The 21365-nt window shown below is 41.9% G+C and overlaps 1 protein-coding gene across 1 annotated transcript in view; it reads left to right on the top strand.

The window, feature by feature from the left end:
* Window positions 1-15300, top strand: part of PTPRG (protein tyrosine phosphatase receptor type G) — a 390728-nt gene extending 375428 nt beyond the window's left edge. The window contains exons 22-29 of the mRNA XM_058031858.1: window positions 337-483; window positions 2324-2417; window positions 3686-3762; window positions 4177-4305; window positions 6547-6693; window positions 7420-7562; window positions 10502-10637; window positions 11341-15300. Of these exons, the coding sequence (XP_057887841.1) occupies window positions 337-483; window positions 2324-2417; window positions 3686-3762; window positions 4177-4305; window positions 6547-6693; window positions 7420-7562; window positions 10502-10637; window positions 11341-11487 (1020 nt within the window). The 3' untranslated portion in view covers window positions 11488-15300. The remainder of the gene's footprint in view (window positions 1-336; window positions 484-2323; window positions 2418-3685; window positions 3763-4176; window positions 4306-6546; window positions 6694-7419; window positions 7563-10501; window positions 10638-11340) is intronic.
* Window positions 15301-21365: the final 6065 nt, after the last annotated feature.

The raw sequence follows: 21365 nt of genomic DNA, 5'->3' as shown, positions 1-21365 counted from the left end.
TGCACTGGGGTTGAATTTAAAGCCTTGTTCATTTTTATATTGTAATCAAAAAGATGATAGGTTTTTCCAATTACTTCCCTGTAAAAATTGATTATATTACTGATATTTTTCTGCAGTGGAATATCTCTCTCTTTTTAGACCAGTAACTTCAGATTTTGGTTTTGGCTTATTCAGAGTTGTATTTGCTACATTTTTAAATATTTATTCAGAATTTGGCAGTATTTGCATGAGTGGCTTGGTTTGCACACCCTTTCCTTTAGTGTGCACTGCTTCTCAGACAAAGACATCCCTTTAGGTTATTCCAAATGTCCACCTGACATTCTGATGTTTTTCTAGGAGCAGTACATTTTTATTCATGATGCCTTGTTGGAAGCCATCCTTGGGAAGGAGACTGAAGTGTCTGCAAACCAGCTGCACAGTTATGTCAACACCATCCTCATTCCTGGCATAGGGGGGAAGACAAGGCTAGAAAAGCAGTTCAAGGTAAGGCTGAATCACTGCCATCCAGAGGCACCTAATGCTGCTACTCCTTTTATATGGCCTGTCTTCACTGTCCATCGTCATGGCTAAGGAACAAACCAGAAAACTTGATCAGCACAGCTCAACATCTTGAGAGGTTCAGTCCTATACAGTCCTAGCTGCACTGCTGGAAATCAGTGCTCATGCTGTTTAGTCAGAGGTGAGAAGAGGGACAGGGACACTGGGTGGGACTGTGCTCCTGGTCTCCCTGTCCCCAAGGGAGCCTGGATGTGCCCAAGTCTGTGGTTAGCTTGGCTGGAAGTGTGGCTCTCAAGCATACAAATATGGGGAGAGACAAGAGATGAGGTTCTTTGCACCATCTACTATTTCATCAGTGTAGATAAGGAATTACAAATGTTTTAAGACCAGGAAACACAATATGCCTTTCTCATTGCTAATCATGATGCTTGCTGTGTTTCCTGCTATGTGATAGCTGCTTCCTTCCTAGCCAAAGTCATTTTTTTTTCCCTGATCTCTTATTTGAAACCTGAGATTTTCTGACTGCACTTTATTTGAATAAATTGTAAAATATTTTGTGAGAGTTTGTCTCATAAGGAGACACATGACATCTGTTTTCACAGCTAAACTCACTCAGTTAATAACTACCCAATAACTACCCAAGGAACTGAAGCTGTTAAATTACACCAGGTGCGAAGCTATTCAAAAAATGAATCTGAATTCACTTGTAGGAATCTCAGTATTCCTCCATCACTCAAGACATTCCAGATGCTTAATTACTAAATTAAAGGAACAAGTACAAGAGCACACACAGAAAATGCAGGAGGAGGCAAAGATTTGTTATTTTAAAAAGTGTTGCACTTTTACAAACAATTCTAAATTATATGTATAAATTATATGTTTTCTGATGACTCGTGCCAAAGTTTAAAAACCCTAAGTGCCATTTTCAGAAATTACTTTCTCTGACAACATTGCACAGTTATTTAGAATCCCCATAACTTCTAATGGGGCTTATGCCAGTGCACAGATGAGTTGAGTGCTGTCTTGTTTAGAGTGCATTTCAAACTGGGATGTGACCAGCAACAATTATGAGATCTTAGAGATCTCTCTCTTGTTTCTGTTGCTGCTACAGAGCTGGCAGAAAATAACTTGTGCTCATGGCCCAGTAGAGCAATTTACATTCAACCATCTTAGAGTGAAATGACACTGAGCAACAAGGTGTGAGTGCAGGAGATGTGAAAGCCACCTTTGCTCTCTTTGCTCTGGCAGAGTTTCCTCATGTACTGGGGGAGTATTCAAATACAAATCTGCCTTTCTTTGTGCCTCTAGGCAGCCCAGAATGAACATGGCAGACCAGAGAATGTAGCCCATGGCCTCAGATCTCAGATGTCAGTGTGGTGGGTTCCCCAAAGGCCTGGCAAAAAAAAGACATTCTGCAGGAATGATCTGGCTATTATTTTGGAAAAAAAAAAATAAAATACAATATTAAAGTTTTGTTGCTTTATTTTGGTAGCTTTTATTCCTCAAGACCTGCTTCTGACTAAACATATCTGAAATTCTGTGAAATATATTCTCAAAGATAATGAAATGTAGTGTTCTGTGAAAATACATGTTGATGTATTTCATATGCAGGATGTTGCAAAGCTGAGAGCTGCAGAGATCTTTTTATCTATTAAACATGTTGTATGAAAAGGATGATTTCCATTGGAAACTTGAGTACTTTAAACAAGTTTTAACAATGCAGTTTATTCTTCTACTAATGCATCTTTGCAGGAGTTGGCAAAGAAACCTCCTCTCTTCATTTAGAGCGCTCTGAGGGCTGACTTACTACTTTATTCTCTTTCAGCTGGTTACACAGTGTAATTCAAAATACGTGGAATGCTTCAGTGCTCAGAAAGACTGCAACAAAGAGAAGAACAGGAACTCATCAGTTGTGCCATGTAAGATCACATCTTTGGTTTGATTACTCCCTAGCATAACTTTTTGTACCGAATTCTCCCGGTGTTATGCATGAAAAGACATAGCCACTAGGAAGGGGAAATGTAATCGTTTGTTCAGCCCAAGCTGTCTTGTCTTTCAGTATTACCCTGATGAAACTGAACAAAAGGTAATAGTTGCAGTGTCAGCCAGATATACTGTCCAAGGGAAATGTTAATTTGAAGTGCTTAAGAATTTGAATAATTAGGTAGGGGATGAATCTATGGAATACTGAGAGATTACTTTGATACCAGCTCTCAGCTCTGGTGAGATCTCCCAGAGTGATTGGCACCAGTTGTTTGTAATTCAGCTACTGCACTCGGTTTTTCTGTGTGAGCCACCCCAGATTTAAGGGTATTTAGTGCCTGAGGACACAGTTTCACAGTCATTAAAATGGAATCTGTGTGTGGCTGTCAAACAATATGAACTTGCACCAGACCAAGCATGGGCACAATGTCATCCCCATCACATAACCCAGAGTACAGCGCACAGAGGACAGATGATAGCCAAGCTAGCACAGAGTAATAGTGGCACAGATACAGTCCATCATGAAGTTTGTTAATAAAAAGAGAAGTCATCAGAATGCATCTTAAAAACAGATGGGAACACACTAGAAATAGGCTGTGTGATTTGGCCCTTTGTGTCATGCAGCTGCACTGATTTCAGTCTGGCTTTTGGGGGCTGTCAGAGGGTTTGAGGGTGATGTTGAACCCAGCCCTCAAACACAGGGAAGCGTGGATCTGCAGAAGAGCACCCACTTCTGGGAGGTTCCCCATTAGGGAAGATGTTTGTCTCTGGAGGTTCTCTCACCCTGTGAAAGATGGCAGTGCAGCAGAGTGGTAGGGAAAACAAATCAGCTGGGTTTGTGTGCTGCTGGAGACAAATGGAACACTACACACAAGAATTACCCGAAATCCCCTGTTATCACTGCATATACTGTTATTTGGTAATTCAGCCTGCTGTGAAAATCTTTGCTATAGTAAAATTTGATTCCTGAAATTACTTTGTCCTTGTGGGAATATTGTGCAACATTCTCTTTTATATCCTGTGTTAGCAGGCAGTGCTTTAATGCAGTTAAAGTGCTGGCCTGCTCCTGTGGGAGATGGGAGCTGCACACTGTTTGCTTTGTTAACGGCTGAGAAATTCTTACTTTCTGCATTGTGCCATGCTCAGACTTTGATCTTTTTTTTCTCTGTGTTTGTTGTTTGTTTTTTTTTTCTTAATGTTATAGCTGAGCGTGCTAGAGTGGGCTTGGCACCACTGCCTGGAATGAAGGGAACAGATTACATTAATGCCTCTTATATCATGGTGAGGAAGCCAACACCTAATTACAAAGTAAAATCAATTCTAAGGTGCTAAATACCAGATGCCTATAATTGTCTTAATTCTGTATGTAATGGCTGTGTATTAACAGATGAGATTTTAACACCTTCCCCATAATGTAAAGCTATTAACCATGTTTTATTAAAGATTCTTGCCTAAAAAATTAATTACAAGATGCATTTAGATGGAATCTGTATTTCTGTGAGATACAGTCAAATAGATACTGAGATTTAATGTAAATTAAAGCAGTAGGGACTCTGTAGGATTGAAATGGAGTTAAGAAAATATAGTCTGTGAAAATATTGTGGTGTGAAATGAAATAGGGTCCCCAGAAATTAAATCAATGCTTTAAAAGTATGGGAGGCAGTAAGTAACTGTGTGTTTGTTTTGCTGCCAAAGGGCTACTACAGGAGTAACGAGTTCATCATAACCCAACATCCACTGCCACATACAACTAAAGATTTCTGGCGGATGATCTGGGACCACAATGCACAGATCATTGTCATGCTGCCGGACAACCAGAGCCTGGTGAGTTGCTGTGTCTCTCCTTGCATGGTGCCACTGTCACAGCCCAGCTGGGCACTGCACAGAGTCACTCATTTGCCTGCTGGGGCTGTTTTGTGGCTGAAAGCAAAGCCAATTTTTGAGCCACCTACTCAAACTTTGCCATAAGCTGGTTAAAAAAATCAGATAAGTTCAGTGATGTGGGGGCTGTTCTTTTGCTGTTGCCTTTGCACTCACCCGTGGACATCCAGGGCTGCAGGGACCACAGTGCTCACAGATGCTGTCAGCATCTGCAAGGCTCCTGAGGGCTGCCTGGCAGGATGCAAGCACTGTGAGGGTTTGGAGAGGCTGGGGTTATGGTAAGGACTTTGAGAGGAGCAGAAATGCAAGGTAGGGACAGGAGGATAATTGCTGTGAGCTTAAGGCTCAGGCCGTACAAGACAAGGAGTGCAAGGCTCCACATGCCGTTTTTAATGAAAGTAAAAAGCAAACAAGTATGTTAATTTAAGTGGAAATAATGAGTCAGACAGAGAGATAGAATAAGGAGACACAGGTGAAGTGCTAATCACTACTTCCAGATTTACTAGCACGTCTCAAGAGGGCGTGTTGAAAAGGATTAGGAACTAATCGGTTCGTTTCTTCATGCACGCATCACTGAGGTGAACAGACAATTGTAGCTGAGAGTGGAAGAGAAACCACCTTCATTACAGCAGGAAAATAGCAGTCATGAGGGGCTACTAAAGAGGCAGCAGTCAATATGCTGCTTGTGTGTGGGGATGAAAGGGAGTGCAGCACTGCAAAGAGCACTCAGAGACATTCTATCAGATCAGAAAGTGCTTATGAAATGAAAGTATGTCAGGTGGAAATGAAGGCTGAGCTTGTCTTCACATGTACATGAAATAGCTCTGCAGAACCACAGTGATCAAAGGGTAAAGGTGGAATGCTGGGCTCAGGCACAATGCTTTCACCCTCACCATTCCCAGGTGGAGGTGGCCAGGAAGGCAGTGGCACCTGGCCTTGGCTCAGTGGTCAGTGGGGGGATTTGTGGCTGGTGAGAAGGGGTGGCACAGGATTCAGACAGCACCAAGGTGCTGCATATGCAGTGCCAAAGGACAAGACAATAATGGAAGGTACCTGTATGAGGACCTGTCAGTGGCAGGACAGGTCCCTTGCCTGGCACTCAGCCATATTACTCTGCTTCCCAGTACTTCTGCTTATTTAGGGCAGAACAGTAAGGATGTAAAACCTTAAATCACATGTTCAGAATGAACACTGACAGCACAAATCTCAACAGTATCTTGTGTATCAGAGCTGCAGACCCACAGAAATACATTTGGTTCAAGAGAGATGTACAAGGTCATGGCAGGATGACATAAGTTCATAGTTCATGTTTGCTCATGAGTGAGAGATGGGATGTCCAGAACATGGGTTGGCTCTGTGCATGTGGCCAGGACAATTCTGTGCTCATGCTGCAAGGACATAGACCTTTGAAGCCAGGAGAAGAAACAGACTTTGCATGTAGGTGGTGACAGACCATAATTTCCCTTCTCTGCAGCACATTAGGAATTCAAAGAAGGGCTTTGACAGCTGTTTTAAGGAACAGCTTTGACTTACATCCTCCCAGTCAGACTACTTCAGCATGAATTTCTTCCAGCCTTCCAGTCCCACTGAGGTTTTAGTGTCCCTTCAGTCGAGTTGTTTTGCTGGAGAACTTGCATTAAGTTTAGCCAATGTGTTTTTCAAGGCTAAGAATATTTGGGTTTTTCTCTTCCACTTCACTCCTCTGCTCACTCCTAAAAAGTCAAGTTCTACATAAGTATCCATCAATCTCCTACCTAGGCCTGGTCCACAAACCTAGAGTTTTGGATTAGACCACAATAAACACAAATTAAAAATAACAAGTCATTAATTTTTAAAGGTCAATGAGTTTTTTCTAAACAAATATCTGACTTTCAAGCAAAACTGTGTAGGCAGGAGGTCATAAAGCCAGGGATACAATACAAAGGTTAAGTATGAGTGAGCTAAGATAACAATTTCCCTGTGAAACCAATTAAAAAGTAGATGTTACCTGTTTCAACACACAAAGGGAGGGTCTGGCAGGCTTGCTGCCTACCCTAATAGTAAATTTGTTTTAGACAGAAGTGTTTTTTAAAGGTCAGTTCCTGATCATCTCTATTTATCAAAGCAATTTTTTGATCCACTGGATTTATCAGTTACACCAAGGTATCTGCAAGGCTGCAGTAGTGTGTTCTTTCATTTCTCCAGGCAGAAGATGAGTTTGTGTACTGGCCAAGTCGTGAGGAATCCATGAACTGTGAGGCCTTTACTGTGACCCTTATCAGCAAAGACAGACTGTGCCTCTCTAATGAAGAGCAAATTATCATCCATGACTTTATCCTTGAAGCTACCCAGGTAAAGTAAATCTTCAAATGTGGGTCTTAGCATTTCACCAATTATATTGATGCCATTTAAATACAGAAGAGGAAGATTGAGAAAATTTTTGAAAAGGATTTACTGTGGATGCATGTTGCTCTCAGGGGAAAGGTATTTTCATTGACTCCTTCTCCCTCTCACATCTTCTACTGCCAGGTAGATTCCTGTAGCTAGTAAGGCTAGTATTAGTAGTATTAACTGTGTGTCTTGCTTGAAAGTGAAGACATGTGATTTTACCAAGGTGTATTGTCTTATTTCTGCTTACAAAATTCAGCATTTATAGTTTAATTGTTTAGGCATCTTAACTAATCATAAAAATGTAAGCTTGATTCTTTTAAACTATAAACCTGCTTCTAGTTTGTTACCTGGATTGCAGCTGGACTTTGCTGCAAGACATTTGTTTGCAAGCCCATTTAAATTTGACTTGCTTGCTCTTGCTTGACTTTTGAGCCATAAGGACTCTGAGAGATGTTTGATATGAGCCCTGAATTTAAATACAAAATCTTTTATTGATTAAACATTTTGTCAAACTTGCATTATTTTAGGGTGCTCACTGTTACAGAGATGCTGGAGCTGTGTGTCCTCTGTCTAAGTAAACTGTTTGGAGGAAGAAAGTTTCCCTCCAGTTTGCAGTGAGGCTCTTTGCTCTGTCCCTGTGGTGGATGGCTGAAGGGGAGCTCATGCCAGGCTGGTTTGTCGTTGCAGGATGACTACGTGCTGGAAGTTCGCCACTTTCAGTGTCCCAAATGGCCGAACCCCGACGCTCCCATAAGCAGTACCTTTGAACTTATCAATGTAATCAAGGAAGAGGCCTTAACAAGGGATGGCCCCACCATAGTTCATGATGAGTAAGTCATCACTTTTCTCCCATTTATGTGCAGATTTTCACTCAGCTGAAAGACACTTGTTAGGACTGATGTCTATTTCTGCATGGAGTACATGGGGTTTAGTAGTCCAGGGAACAGATTAAGAATATATCAACTTCCAAGGATGAGTTTTCAGTGGGCATCTGAGGCCAAATACATTTTGCTTAGTGTGTTTTTTGTGTTGGTTATAATCTTAGCTTCTTCTGCTCCTGGAAATATCCCAAGCAAATCCAACAACCTGTTTCAGAACCCAGCAGAGCTTTGATTTAGATAAGGCTCTAAGCAGCCTAATGTGGGCTGATGGAAACAAGTTTCAAAACAGCTCAGGCTCCTGTCTACCAGCTCAGGTTTTATGTGCCATGTAAGACAGAACAAGCTTGGCTCAGCTGTGTCTCATGATGAGCAGCAGAAATATCCTGTGACAAAGGGCCCAGGTCTTCTAAAGCAGATTTATTCTTCCTCCTTTTGCTTCCCAAAAATATTCCAAGGGGCCCATAGAGTGCCAAGTGGGAGGGAGAGGGCCCACTGACTCCAGGCCAGCATGCCCCAACACTTGTCTCTTTTGTAGCACATGGTGAGCATTGTCTCACCAGCTATGCTTGAACACCCAGTTATAAAGCGTGCTAAATACTGCATTGCATATTAATACTTACACACATTATGGAGCTGCAGAATACCATTGCAGTGAGGCTGGAGCCTGGCTCTGACCTGATTTCCTTGGAGGGAAAGAGCACTTAATGGAGTCATTCTGTGCTTAAAATCCCAAGGAAGCCCAACTTCTGACAGTGCTCATGCTGTCCTAAGAGCGAGCACCAAGCCAGCACAAACTCCTGCTCCACCTGCAGCCCCCTGCACTGCAGCCTTTGCCACAGAACAGAATCAGTGAGAATGCCTTGGGAACCTTTGCAGCAGCCTCACTGCCACGTTCTGGTGTGTCAGTGGTCAGAGCAGGCACTGTGCTGTGCCCCAGGAGGACACTGATACCCACTGGTGCTGCCAGAGCTTTCCCTGCACATCCAGGTGCTGTTGCTGCTGCAGCAGGTTTTTCCCAACTGACTCCTGCAAATGGTGCCCTGGGCTGCAGCAAGTAGTTTTTCTCCACCACCTCCTCCTGCCTTGCTTATGCAGACTTTAAGCTCTGCTGCCTTTCACCAGCACTGATTAATTCCAGGCTGGTTTTAATATTCATGCTTTGGGTAGTCTGAAGTGAAGTTTTGCTGCTCTTGCAGTATTTAAGATTATGTTTTACAAAATTAGAAACATTATTGATTTGGGCATTTCATTGCTAGATGAAAAAAGAAAATCAAAATTGCATTCCAAGCAATGCTGAGTCATTCTTTCTGTACATTGCTTTTTTGGTTTATTTGTCATATTCAATGATTTTATCTGTACGCCTAATACATAATGTGGATTCTGCTTTTAATTGGAGTCTAAGGAAATGTAGCTGAAAATGAAAATTTCCCTTTGCTACATGCAACAGCTATATCACATAATCTACTAATAATTACAACTGCAGATTAATTCCAAATATATGAATTTGCAGATAGCTAAATTTATGTGGTATTTAGGAAGTACATGGTGGGATGAACTTGCTAACATTTTTAAAAGTTCAGAAATTCCATCTTGAGACAGTTGTCAAGATTTTTAAATGTAACTGCCCAAGTGTAGGCAACTATGTAAAGATCTGCTGCATAATTTTCTGCAAGAAAAGTCTTCAGATTGTTGGGATCTGGAAATTACCAGCCCAAGTGAAAATTATGCTATTACACCTTCAGAAGGATTTAGTTGTGTCCTGTCAAGTCCATGCATTGGGCACTTTGTCCACTGTCCCTGTGGATGAGTCACAGCCATCAGCAGGTGCTGCTGCTTCTCCTCTAGACCTTACATCCAATAGTGCACATCCACTGTTGTTTGAGTAGTTTCCCATTACTAGATGCCTTGATTTCCATGGAAATGCTGTACAAATCCTAGTGGTAATTTTGCAGTACAAGATGGTATTGCAGCATTTGCTGATTATTTCAGTTTCCATGTAAAGTGGCTTAGAGAGCAGGTCAGCACTGGTGACCCCATTTACCAATGGGAACATTTAAACACAGACTTTCTCCAAGTCACAGAGCAGACCCAGCACAGCCAGGACAGAATTTCAGTCTCCTGAGTACCAGGAGAGCAGAGGAGAGTGGAGGCTCCTCTATGGTGTAGGGTCCTTCATGCTGTGCCTACACCTGCACCTGCAGCCTGAGCACTCCCCAGGCTTGCAGCAGTGAGATTTCCACCTGACCAGTATCTCAAGGGTATCTTGAGGACTGATGTGGGCTCCTGATGAATAACTGCTGCTTGGGGTTTTATTACATGACAATACAGCTCAACTCTTCAAAATCTGAAATGTCTCCTGGGTGCCTGGCCCAGGGATGTTGCCTTTACCAATGAATCAGACCTAGGCAGGACTTTGAGATGTGCCCCAGTTACTTGTGAGCACCACAGAGCTGTGTTAGTTTCCTGCAATTGTCAGATGTGGAGGAAGAGGCAAAGTCTCATTTCTTTCTAATCACTCATGTTTTGCTTGAGCTCCCACTAATGAATTTAAAATGCACTCCACTGTAATGCAGATGCTCTCAGCCCATGTGGTGTGGGAGAACTGATTTCAGTGTTACCATCTCCAGGCTGGGTATTTTGGAATGGCTCATGTTCTGCTGCTGATACAGTTCTGTGTTTAATAGAGCAGATACCTGAGATTACTGGTGTGCCATCAAATTTCTTCTATGAATTAAAATGACAAAAAATTAGCCACTATAAAACAAGCATTTAGTAAATACAAAGAGGAACTGCAGTAATGAAATAAGTCTATAACAACACTTTCATGGCTCTGTGTCAGTGCCCTGGTGTGTTTCTGAGTAACCCTTCCTTTTGGTGTGGTTTTCCAGGTATGGAGCAGTGTCAGCAGGAACTCTCTGTGCCCTTACCACTCTGTCTCAGCAGCTGGAGAATGAAAATGCTGTCGATGTGTTCCAGGTGGCAAAGATGATAAATCTTATGCGGCCTGGAGTATTTACAGACATTGTAAGTCTTTTTGAATGGACTATAAATAGATGGTTTACAAGGTTTCCATCTGAGACCAAAAGCATGAACTAAAACATGCATTGTGTATGTTAGCAAGCCCCACAGCATCTGCTACCAGGCAGAATTTGCATTTGAACTTTTTTTGTAGTTGTCTTTTTTTGTAACCTCAAAGCCACACTGTAAGTCTCTGATTTGCACTTAAACTTATTTCTCATACTTTGGAGAGGAGCAGTCTACAGGCAAGTCCTAGCAGAGAAGGACCTTTCAGTTGTCACCATCTGCCTGTCAGCCTCTTTAGAGCTGGCACCTTGTGGTCTGAAGGGATGCTCAGGGCAGGTGAAGCTGCAGGGACATGAGGCTCTTCCCTGAGTGTCCAGCAAGAGCAGCCCCTTCCCTCAGTGTGTGTGGTACAAGGTTCTGCCACACAGGGAGTGGCCTGGGGCTGAGCTGTGGCCTCAGGTTTTGTTCCATCCTCCTGAAGTGTTTAACAGTATATCAGAAACTATATAATCCACTCAAAACTGGAGTTTGGGTTGACAAAGTTAAACTGGATGAACAGAGGTAATTGCTCTAAGTCTATTTCTTTGCTATATGTTTGCTTCTGGTAATGAATGCCCATGACCTTCCCTGGAAATGGCAAATTAAAGTGCCACTCATTTATGTACACTCAAAGGATTGAAATAAGTTGTTCTTTCTTTTCCAGGAACAGTACCAGTTTCTTTATAAGGCAATGCTAAGCTTGGTCAGCACTAAGGAGAATGGAAATGGTCCCATGACACTGGACAAAAATGGTGCTGTGATGGCCAGTGACGAATCTGATCCTGCAGAAAGCATGGAGTCTCTTGTCTAATTGGAAACCTGAAAAGGCACTTAATTTGTAGAACTTCTGAAGACTGAGTGAACTTTTTTGAGGCCTTTTTTGCCAGACTCTAGGTTATACAATAACCCAATTACTTTTTTACACTGATAAAAGTTTTGATATTTATTTTTTGCCATTTTATGTCTTAATGGTATCCTACTGAGCATTTGCACCTCTGTTTATTTCACACAGTGAAACGCAATTTTATCTAGTTTGCACTATATGATCAGTGTTACTGCCTATAATATCCTAATACAAGACAAGCCCTGATGTGACATTCCATGACAACAAACATATGCTTTTTCTGTTTTGTTTAAATGCAGTGAAGTTTTGCTAACTACAGTGACCCTGGAATCTTAAATCTTGAATGCTAGGCCAGATGGATTCTTTCTACAACAGATACTGTACCCCTTCATGCCATATTTATTCTTTAGTGATCATGTCAAAGTTTTGGTAACGGTGTTCTGCATTCCAGTGGAGTGGATGAGCAGTGTTCATCCTTTCCTGACAAATTGTGGCAGGTGATTATTAGCTACAGTGAAGGTCCAAGAGCCTTGTGGAGCTGAAACAATTATTTCTGTATTGTTTCAAATTGCTGTGTTGTACACTTACAGGCCTGAGACTTGCTTCACGTGGAATATATGAATTACATACAAGATAATTATAAATTAGATGCAATTCTTATGTGGGATGCAGTGATAAGTTTTGAATTTACAGTTTCAAAGTTTCCCCATGTATTCAGGAAAATGTTGATTTTGGTTTTTAACCAGCCCTGTGATGGGAAAGTATTTTGGTTTTATTTTCATCGGAGCCAATACAGTGAGAAATCTACGACAACCCAAAATCAGACCAGTTTTCAGATATATTAAAGGTAGCAATATTTTACATTACTAAGCTATTCAATATTTTAAACACATCTAATTTCCTTACTATTTCTTGAATATGACCTCACACCTAATGGTATGTTACATGATGACAGGCGTTTCTTAATTTCATAACTGTTAGATGCCATTTTTACAGGTGTGTAATTTTCATACTTTAGTGCTAAAACATAAAGTACTGATCCATATTTACTGGTGAAGCAAACTAATAAAAAAACTACCTATAAAGTTACATTCTCCCTCTTTTTTTTTGCCAGACTAATTCTTTAGCAAAACCTTAGTTTATTGTGTTTTCCCTCCCATGTCAATAGAATGGTTTTCCCCAGGTTATGTCAGTAATTATTGTTTTGAGCATTTAAGTTTACATCCTCACTGGCTCCCTCTTCCTTTGTATTTGGTTGCAGTTCAACAAGGTCAGTCCCTGTTTAAGAAAAGAAGTAAGAACATGCTTAATTCTCCAGAAAAGTAAAATTAGTTGTGCCCTTCGTGGCTTGGCTGAGTAGGGAGGGGTTATTGAATCTGCCTGGAAAAGGAAATATGTGATTTCAGCCATGCTGACCCTTGGTGTACAGTTAAAGGCACTATCCCTTATACATGGCATTAATTTCTTCTAAACTACAGAAAACATGCATTGTAATTTTTCAGGACCTGTCAAAATATTGCAACTTTTTCTTTTTTTAAAATTTAAATGTAAACCTATTAATTTCTGCCAGTCCAGTCTTGCTGAAATCCGGACATTTGGCAAGGTTCTGTTTATTTTCACTCACAAGGAAGCTGAAAGCAAACTGCTTAAAAGGATATTGAGAGTAGATACGTTGGTTCAGAACCTCTTAAAATGCAAACTGATACAGCCTCACTGAGAGCACAGGAGCTGTGCAAACTGGTATGTGCTAACATTTGGCCTTTTATCTTAATAAGAGAAAGATTCAAAGTATTCAAGGATTCATCAGCAGCCTTTTACACAGTCACCTTTTACTTCTCAATTTGTTGAATCCCTCCATCCAAGCAATCCAAATAATTGCTAATACCAAACAATTTAATAAGCCCATGGTTTCAGTAAGGCAATCCCATGCCCAGCAACAGCTAGTCCAAATAAAATATCAGCAGAATGTTTCAGAAGATTGTAGTTTGCATCCCTGTTGCGCTGCGTGGAGGTGGGAGTCAGTAGGAGTTAGGATGGCGCTCCAGTCACTGCACCCCAGTAACAGAATGGTTTAAGTAAGTTCTCAAGTGCTGCTCAAGGGCTTGGAAGGTTTTGCTGAGTGGTTTTCTGGCCAGCCTGCATCAGCCTCAGAGGCTGCTGAGCCCCCCTGTGCCCCCAGTCCTGAACCTGAAGCCAGCCAATGCCAGCTGGTAGCACAAAGGGACTCCTGAGTTGGATCAGTTCAATCTGACGTATTTTAAGTTCCTGGGGAGATGTAGGGAGAAGTTAGAAATTCAAACCTTGACAACTCAGTGACACAAAGATTACTGCAGGCATCAAAAGGTTGGATTTGTTCAGTACTTTCAGGTGATTACTTTTCATTTCAGTGGCATGATGGAAGATAACTGTGGTTTGTGACACACTGCCTGAACACCCTTGCTTTAATTCCTTACCTTCTCACAAGCTTTAAACATCAATGAATGAAGGCTGCGGGGGTTGAACTTTGGTAGATGCTTTGGAAATCCATGCATTTGTATTTTCCAACACCTGAAATGCTTGTTTGGGGTTTAATCCATGGGGAAATAATATTCTATGAGTTCTCCATGGATTATTTCATAAGAGAGCTCCAGCTGTAAGTTAAGTGCTGTGCTGACAGCCAGGTAGGCAATAATGGTAGTGATGCGCGAGGCTTGAAGAGGTGAAGCTAGAAATTGCTTGTGAAGGTCAGGATTAAACACACAGAAGAGCCAAATCTATCCTCCTGTAAGCAGCTGCAGTTCTGCTCTCTTACACAGGTTTGCACCCTTTCCTTGGGACTGAGTGAGTGCAGAAGGAGCAATGTCTGCTCAGAGATGGGCACTGATAAACCCTCCTGATGCTCCCATGAGTGTCCAGCCCAAGGCCTGCTCTGCAAATCACCACCTCTTGCTTTTGGGACCCCACCCCCTCGGCTGTACCCAGCTCCTGCCATTCAGTCAGGATGTCTGTCAAGCATCAAAGGTTCCCAGGCAATATGCAGGTCTGCAAATTAAGAGGACCTGAGAAAATTCCTATATCAGAGTGTGGTCCTCAGCACCAGCCCTGAGAAATAAGGAACAAAGGACTAAAGCACACACATGTCTACATTTAGAGAATCCCATTTCTCCACGTCTTGCACGTGTCCTGTGCCCACAGACCGTGTGAAAGACGTGAACTGTGTCTTGAGACCATAAGAGCAGCCAAGCTTTCCAAGTGGGAATGCTTGGAAAGCTTCTGTGTCATCTGAACATCTGAAATAGGTGGCAGGCTCAGAATCATCCTCCAAACACTCCTGTGTGTGAGCTTGGCTTTGGTAGGAAGGTCTGGGGGAGCCACTGGGACCACTCAGACCCCTGAGTCCTCTGCAGGATCAATGTCTAAAGAACATCCATTTTAAACAGCATTTGTCCTTAGTATTTCAGTGTCTGTTTCCAAATGCTAATTTAGAAACAGGGAAAAAGAAAAATCCAAACCCCTTGAACTTGTCCTCGTAAATGACTGTTTCTGTACTGTGGGTCTGCTCTAGGTTAGTGGAGTCATTTACAGGATCTGCAAAATTTCACTTGTGTTTCCAGTTTCTGACTGCTCAAATTGCTTGAACACAGAGTGATACATTGGAACATTAGGAGAAGAATCTATGATACAGCACAACTGCCTTCTCATTAATCTTTTTTAAAGCTGATGTATTTTATTTAAAAGCTAAAAATTACAGATATGAATTCTACCAAAGATACATGCTACTAATTCTCAGCAAAACAAAACCAACTTAGTTTAAAAAAAAAACTGTAGTTGTCATGAAGATTTAGCAGTCTTTCTCAAATTCATGTCTTTTGACATCAGATCTTTTGTTCCGAAGTTTATGTTCAAATGGTGCCAGTGAACTTTTATATGAAGGGAAAATGCCTATTTGTTAATCTACTGCATTGCTTTTCTTCTTTTTCTTTTTCTCTCTTTTTTTTCAGATGTAATTCACTGTTACCCTTTGCTCTTCTTCTCCTTGCTGCCATTCTAACAATGTGAACTGCATTGGCTTCACTTATCAAAGGAGAAGGAATGCAAAAATAAGGAAAGAGAGGAACTGTAATAAAGAGATTTGGCCTCTACTTTGTCTTAGCTGTTAAACTGTTTTTAGTGTTTTTGTTAACTATTTGCAAAGGGAAGCATTTTCTACAGAGGATAATTAATTTCAAGAAAAATGTCTTGAGTTTTAAGAATAAACGTCTCCAAAAGAGGAGATAGTCAATTTTATACAATGTCACAACTCTCCAACATTTGGGGTAGTGACTTTTTTGTTTTGTTAGAACACTTGAGACTAGCAAGCAGCCATTGTTTCTAAAGACCGAAGCATTCATGTGTACTCCTGTTTTCTTTTCCTTCATTTTTAAAATAGCAATGTCATTAAAACTGTAAATATTTTGTTGCTTAGATAAGCATCTTCTGGGAACTTTGTATCTATGGTATATAATCATAGAATTTTATATTTTCATATAAAGCTAATTTTTTTCTAGTTTCACTTCCTTCCTAGTTCTGTGGTGGTTATGTGACTACAAACCTTCTGTGTTTCAAGGTAGTGAGATGCCATCATCACACTCCAAAAAAGATTTCCACACATGTCATTTCTTTGGGGCAGTGATTGTGAAAGTTGGATTCTTTTTTTTCTTTGGATTCCATTGTCAGTGTGTGCAACAGGATTTAGACTTAGCCAGTCACTAGATACGTTTGTCTCATTGATCCATTCAGAAGAAAAATAAAAATGTGGTGTTTGGTTTGGGGAAAGGGTGGGAGGGAGTATTTTGAGGGAGACTTTTTGTTCATTTTTGGTTTTTGTTTGGGGGCTTTTTGTAACTTGAAGAATCTTCTTTTTGTTATGTTAAACTATATCAAATCATTCTATTATAGTGTTATTTAATATGTAAATTGTATTGCTATACATAAAATAAAGTATGGTTTTTGATGTATTTACGGACTTCTTACTTATTTGCATAGAGTACACACAAGGAACAGATGCAGGAGTCAGTATTTCATTGTCCCAGGCATGCAGGAATGATGAGATTCAAGGCCTGCTTTAATTAGATCTCAAATTTCCAAGCAGTACTCAGCTGGGAACTGCCACTGACAGTGGAGTTCACTTTTCCCTTCTTAATTGTCTCCAGCTGTTAGAGAGCTGCCAGTAAATAACCCCATCCCTTTCCACCAATGCTCCTCCCCAGACAACTGTGACCCATCAAAATCCCTTTTGGACAGGGGACTGTCTCCATCCTGAACAGGACCTCAGATCCTGAGCTTTCTTGCCAGCTACACTGGCATTTCCTTCCTTCCATCTATTTCTGCCTGACCAGCCTGGAGGAGCAGGGGCTTCCACCAAGCCACCATCACAATTTGCTGATGAATGGCATTGCTCACTAACCCAGCACTGTGGCAGGAAAAGCAAAGCACTCATTCCCATCTCAGACAGACTGGGGGGACACAGATGTCCCAAATCCTAGAGAATGCAGCAAAAACCCTCTATGGACTGTGTTAGTAGCCACAGCTCCTTGCTGCTCCAGCCAGGAGCTGTCACTGAGGTGGACACACGTGATGCCATCAATGCTCTCCATGTTTTGCAACAGAACCTTGGCAGCTCCAACACCACCTCCCACTCTGGTTCTGTGCTCAGGGCTGTGTCACCAATTTTGTTGTTCCTGGGGGGAAGCCACTCAGGTTTGTGGACAAATTTTTGTAGCAATCTGCTTCTGGCAGTGCCTTCAGAAACACAACAGCACTCAGCCTCCAGAGCAGCACCTGCACAGGGACAAAAACATCAATAAGTCAAACTGCTTGTTGATGTAAAATTGCTGATTAAAATCAATACACTACATCTGCTGCCTTTTGTGCTGCTGCATTCTCACCTGTAAGATCTGTGTTCTGGTTGACTGGGTGGAAGAGGGATCCTGGAACACTGGATGGGGACTGGGATCAGCAGGACACTGCACAGCAGCCTGATGACCCTTGCCAAGCCCCCCACATTGTAGGGTGCTCCCTCCAGCCCCTGCTCTGGGGTGCTGCCTCCTGCATGAGCAGCAGGGAGCTGCTTCCCAGCCTGCCACACCTGCTCTAGGGGATGCTCCAGCACTTCCACTGCCCTCTATAACTTTTCCAGACCACAAGAAGGCAACCAGGGGAAGCTTCCTCTGCCCAGCTTGGCTGCTTCACCTCCATGGAGAAGATGGCAGCCCCTGCATGCACAGGTAGGTGGGTACACAACACTTCACAGCAACAATATGGGAAAAGAGCTGTGTGAATCCTGCTTGTCTGGGAAGTGCCTGAAGGATGGAGAGGACAGCAAGCTGACCATGAGCCAGCCCCATGGGCTGCAAAGTGCAGGTCTGGCAGGTCTACACTGGGACCAGGTAAGGACATCTCCCAGTCTGATCACAGCAGGGTTAAACCATCTCATTTTGGGAAGGGAGAACCACACAAACAAAAAAAAAAATGTAGCCCCAGTGAAGACAGACAAAAGGAGAGCAACAGGGATGGTCAGTGAGCAGGAAATTTCAGCCAAGACAGGATGAACAGGGGCATTGCCTAGTGAAATGATGGAGGGAGAGGGCCTTGAAGAGGCAGGAGCAGAGAGGCTGTGAGGCTTGTCTCCTGAATCACCACTCCTGAAGGAAGGCTGTAAGTGTTCCTACATCTTCAATAGATACAACAAAAACCAGAGTTTGGCAAGCCACAAGGAAGGTAGGGTCAGGCAGTGGGAACATGACCTGGGGCAGCCATGGAACAAGAAAAACAGCTCTGAAACAGCTACAGAAATCAGAACACCCCAAGGCAGTTCCTTAAATGGAAAACCAGGATTTTCACTGGACAGCAGCATCTCTGAGGTGAGCCCCCAGCTGGTGCCAGCCAGGTCATCATTGCACAGACAACAAACAGGGCAGAGGTCCCTACACTGCCCAGGAGCAGGAGGCCCTTGCTCCTCCTGGTGAGCAACAGAGACAGGAGCAGAGGACAAGAGAAAAGACAAAACCTTGGAGAAAGCACTTGGATCCCATGCCTGGGAATGAGGCCTGGCTGAGACCTGTATCAAGTGGAAAGATGTAGTAAGTAGTTCATTAATACTTTGGCAACAGAGATGTGATTTACCAGCACTTCCCACTACTAACAATATGCCTGAATTAATTGGTGGTATCAGGAGATCCCAACATCTTCTGTAATAAATAGCTAACAAGTTCAGCCTTTAAGGCTTCCAGAGGCTGCTAGCAGTCATTTTAAGCAGGCACAAATAATAGCAGCATTTTTTATTAAGTGGATTCAATTGCCAGAAGGTTTATTTTCAAGACCTTTTACAACATAAAAATAATTTTGATCAATGACTTGGTCCCACTCCTATTACTTAGCCAATTGAAGCCCCACAAAGTGCTTCCTGCACTGACATGCCATCCCCACCTGCTGGCAGCCACCTTATTGATCACTGGTGATTTCTGCTCCCCTTTGCTGCCAATCAATGGTTTTGATGTCTTTCTGACTTTGTAATGCTTTAAGAAGCAACACTCACAAAGCAATCTTTCCTGACACTGTGTTCAATCAATCTGACAGTCACTGGGCTTGCTTTTCTTTTCTAAAGTTGTTATCTTCCATGTGTCTGAAATCCTTGTTTAGGAGTCAAGCCTGCTCCGTTCGTGTTTTGTGCTATGGTTTTGAATTTTGAAAAGATTCTGCAATTCAGTTCCATGTCTCTTATGGGATCTGTTTCAAATATTTCTCATTTCCCTGTCTCTGTGTCTCTGAGCTATGCTTTCTGCACAGCTCATCATTTCTGTCACTCCCCAGTTTCAACCCTGTTGGTCCTGTGTTCCATATCACAGGATATCCTTGCACTACATCTAATCATAAATACTTTGTTCCTTTGTCTGAGGAGCTGCTGAAAGAGAGAGTTTTTGGGTCAACATCAGAAGAAAGGCAGAAGGTACGTGTGTTTTGTCTTGGGAGAAGGCATTATTGGTTGGAAGCCCAAGGCTCAACATAGGGAACATGGCAGAGCCCCCATCATCTGTTTCACTGGGGTTTTTGATCTAAAATGATGCCCTGGCTGCTCAGGCAGGGAATGAGACACTGAGGCAACAGTGGGAACCTGCAAATAAAGCCCAAATAATAAATCTAGTACAGACTCTTTAAAAATATTTTCCCATCAGGATAGAGAAACAGTGACTTGTCAGCCATGCATCACAAAGACCCCCAGAGTCTGCTGATGTGAGGTTCTGTCAGTCAGCCTGGAGTTCTGGGATGCTGCAGGTCCCTTCCATGAGAGGGAAGGCTGTGATCCCTTCCAGCTCCTTGCTGAGAAGGAAAAGCAAAGGGAGAGCAGATGAGCTTGATTTCAGGATAAAATGAGATCTTTATGCTTCTCTCAGCCAGAGCATGGGAGGGAAATTGTGATCTCTTAAGGAAAGCCTGACTGGTTTTTTCTGTTTGTTTGCTATGGGGTGCACAAGAGGGATGGAATGGAGGTGTCCTGTGTGCACTACATAAATGAGTATTTTTCTGTAACAAGGTGCTTATTGTGTTTCATCAGCACACAATCAAGAAGAACAGAAAACCATAGAAAAAAAACCACTTAATTGAGGCCTTCATTACTTGCAGCCTGATGGGACCATCAGCACCACAATTCTTCATTCTCCTAACAGGTTCAAATCATTACCTTCAATGGCATTGGCTCAGTGTAGAGCTGTTGGACAAACTCTGAGTCTAATCATCATATAAACATTTTAATGTAAAATATAATTTAATTTTATTTAAATTAAGTATCATTTCATGATGAATCTTAATACAGTGTGACTGTGACCAAAAGAGGCTGTTGGCTTGTGGCTGTAATATATGTAGCTGTATAAAAATGGTGACACAGAATAAAAGGTGACACTTTATTTATCTAAGTATAGAAAGGTTATCACACTTTGCAAGTAGCAAGGAAAGTCCTTAGTGCTGCTTAATATTAGACTTCAAGCTGAAAAACACTTTTATTGGTCTGGGGTGAAATCATAAAAACTCTTAAAGGTTCAGTACCTTAGGTTATGAAAGGCTCTGCCTTCTGAATTTTAGTGCTTTAAATAAGCTTCCTTATAACTTAAATCCAATTTTCTAGATAGCTTCCTACTTTGAGCCTCTTAGACATATGTTATGCCTTTGCCTGAAAGTCTCCCAGTGACCTGTAAATTGATTGCAGCCTGTGAAATTGGCCATAAGTAAATCTTTGCACCTTTTTCTTCCTCCTCTGTTTATTTTGTTTTCTGAAATAAAAAGGGGGCAGGTGGCTTGTTTACTCTCAGGCTATAGATCCTATATGGACTTCAGAAGCACTATTGACCCCCTAGCAGCATGCACTTGGAATAATAATAACTGACTCAGGCTAATCTAGATGAGCAGAACCCTGTCACAACAGTTTTCTCTATTTGTCAAAATTCTCCTCCAGTTTCTCCATGGGTGCCTGATCAGCCAGAGCTCAGCACCTTCCAGTCCCCAGGGAAGATCAATGGCTGGTCTTTGATTCATCAGCCTCAATAGTTTCTGAAATACCTTGTTGTGCTGGTATCCACAACAAAGATAAGGTATGTAACTGCCACAAAAAGACATTAAGCTGGAATTCTGTCACATAAAAGATAAGACAAAAATAAATAGAACAAGCTCCAAAATGACAAGCAAAAAAGAACATGGTAATTTAATATAAATTATATAAAATTGCTCAAATTACACCAAAGTTCTTAAATATGGAATACTAGTATAGCCCCATTTTTTATGCCTTTATTTCTTTCTGGTTTTATACCCCGGTTACTGCATGTAGCTGGGTGAAA

Source organism: Melospiza georgiana, chromosome 11 (assembly GCF_028018845.1).
Source record: "Melospiza georgiana isolate bMelGeo1 chromosome 11, bMelGeo1.pri, whole genome shotgun sequence".
Classification (NCBI taxonomy): Eukaryota; Metazoa; Chordata; class Aves; order Passeriformes; family Passerellidae; genus Melospiza; species Melospiza georgiana.
Note: the sequence above shows the minus strand (reverse complement) of the source record. Positions and strands in the feature narration are given on the sequence as shown.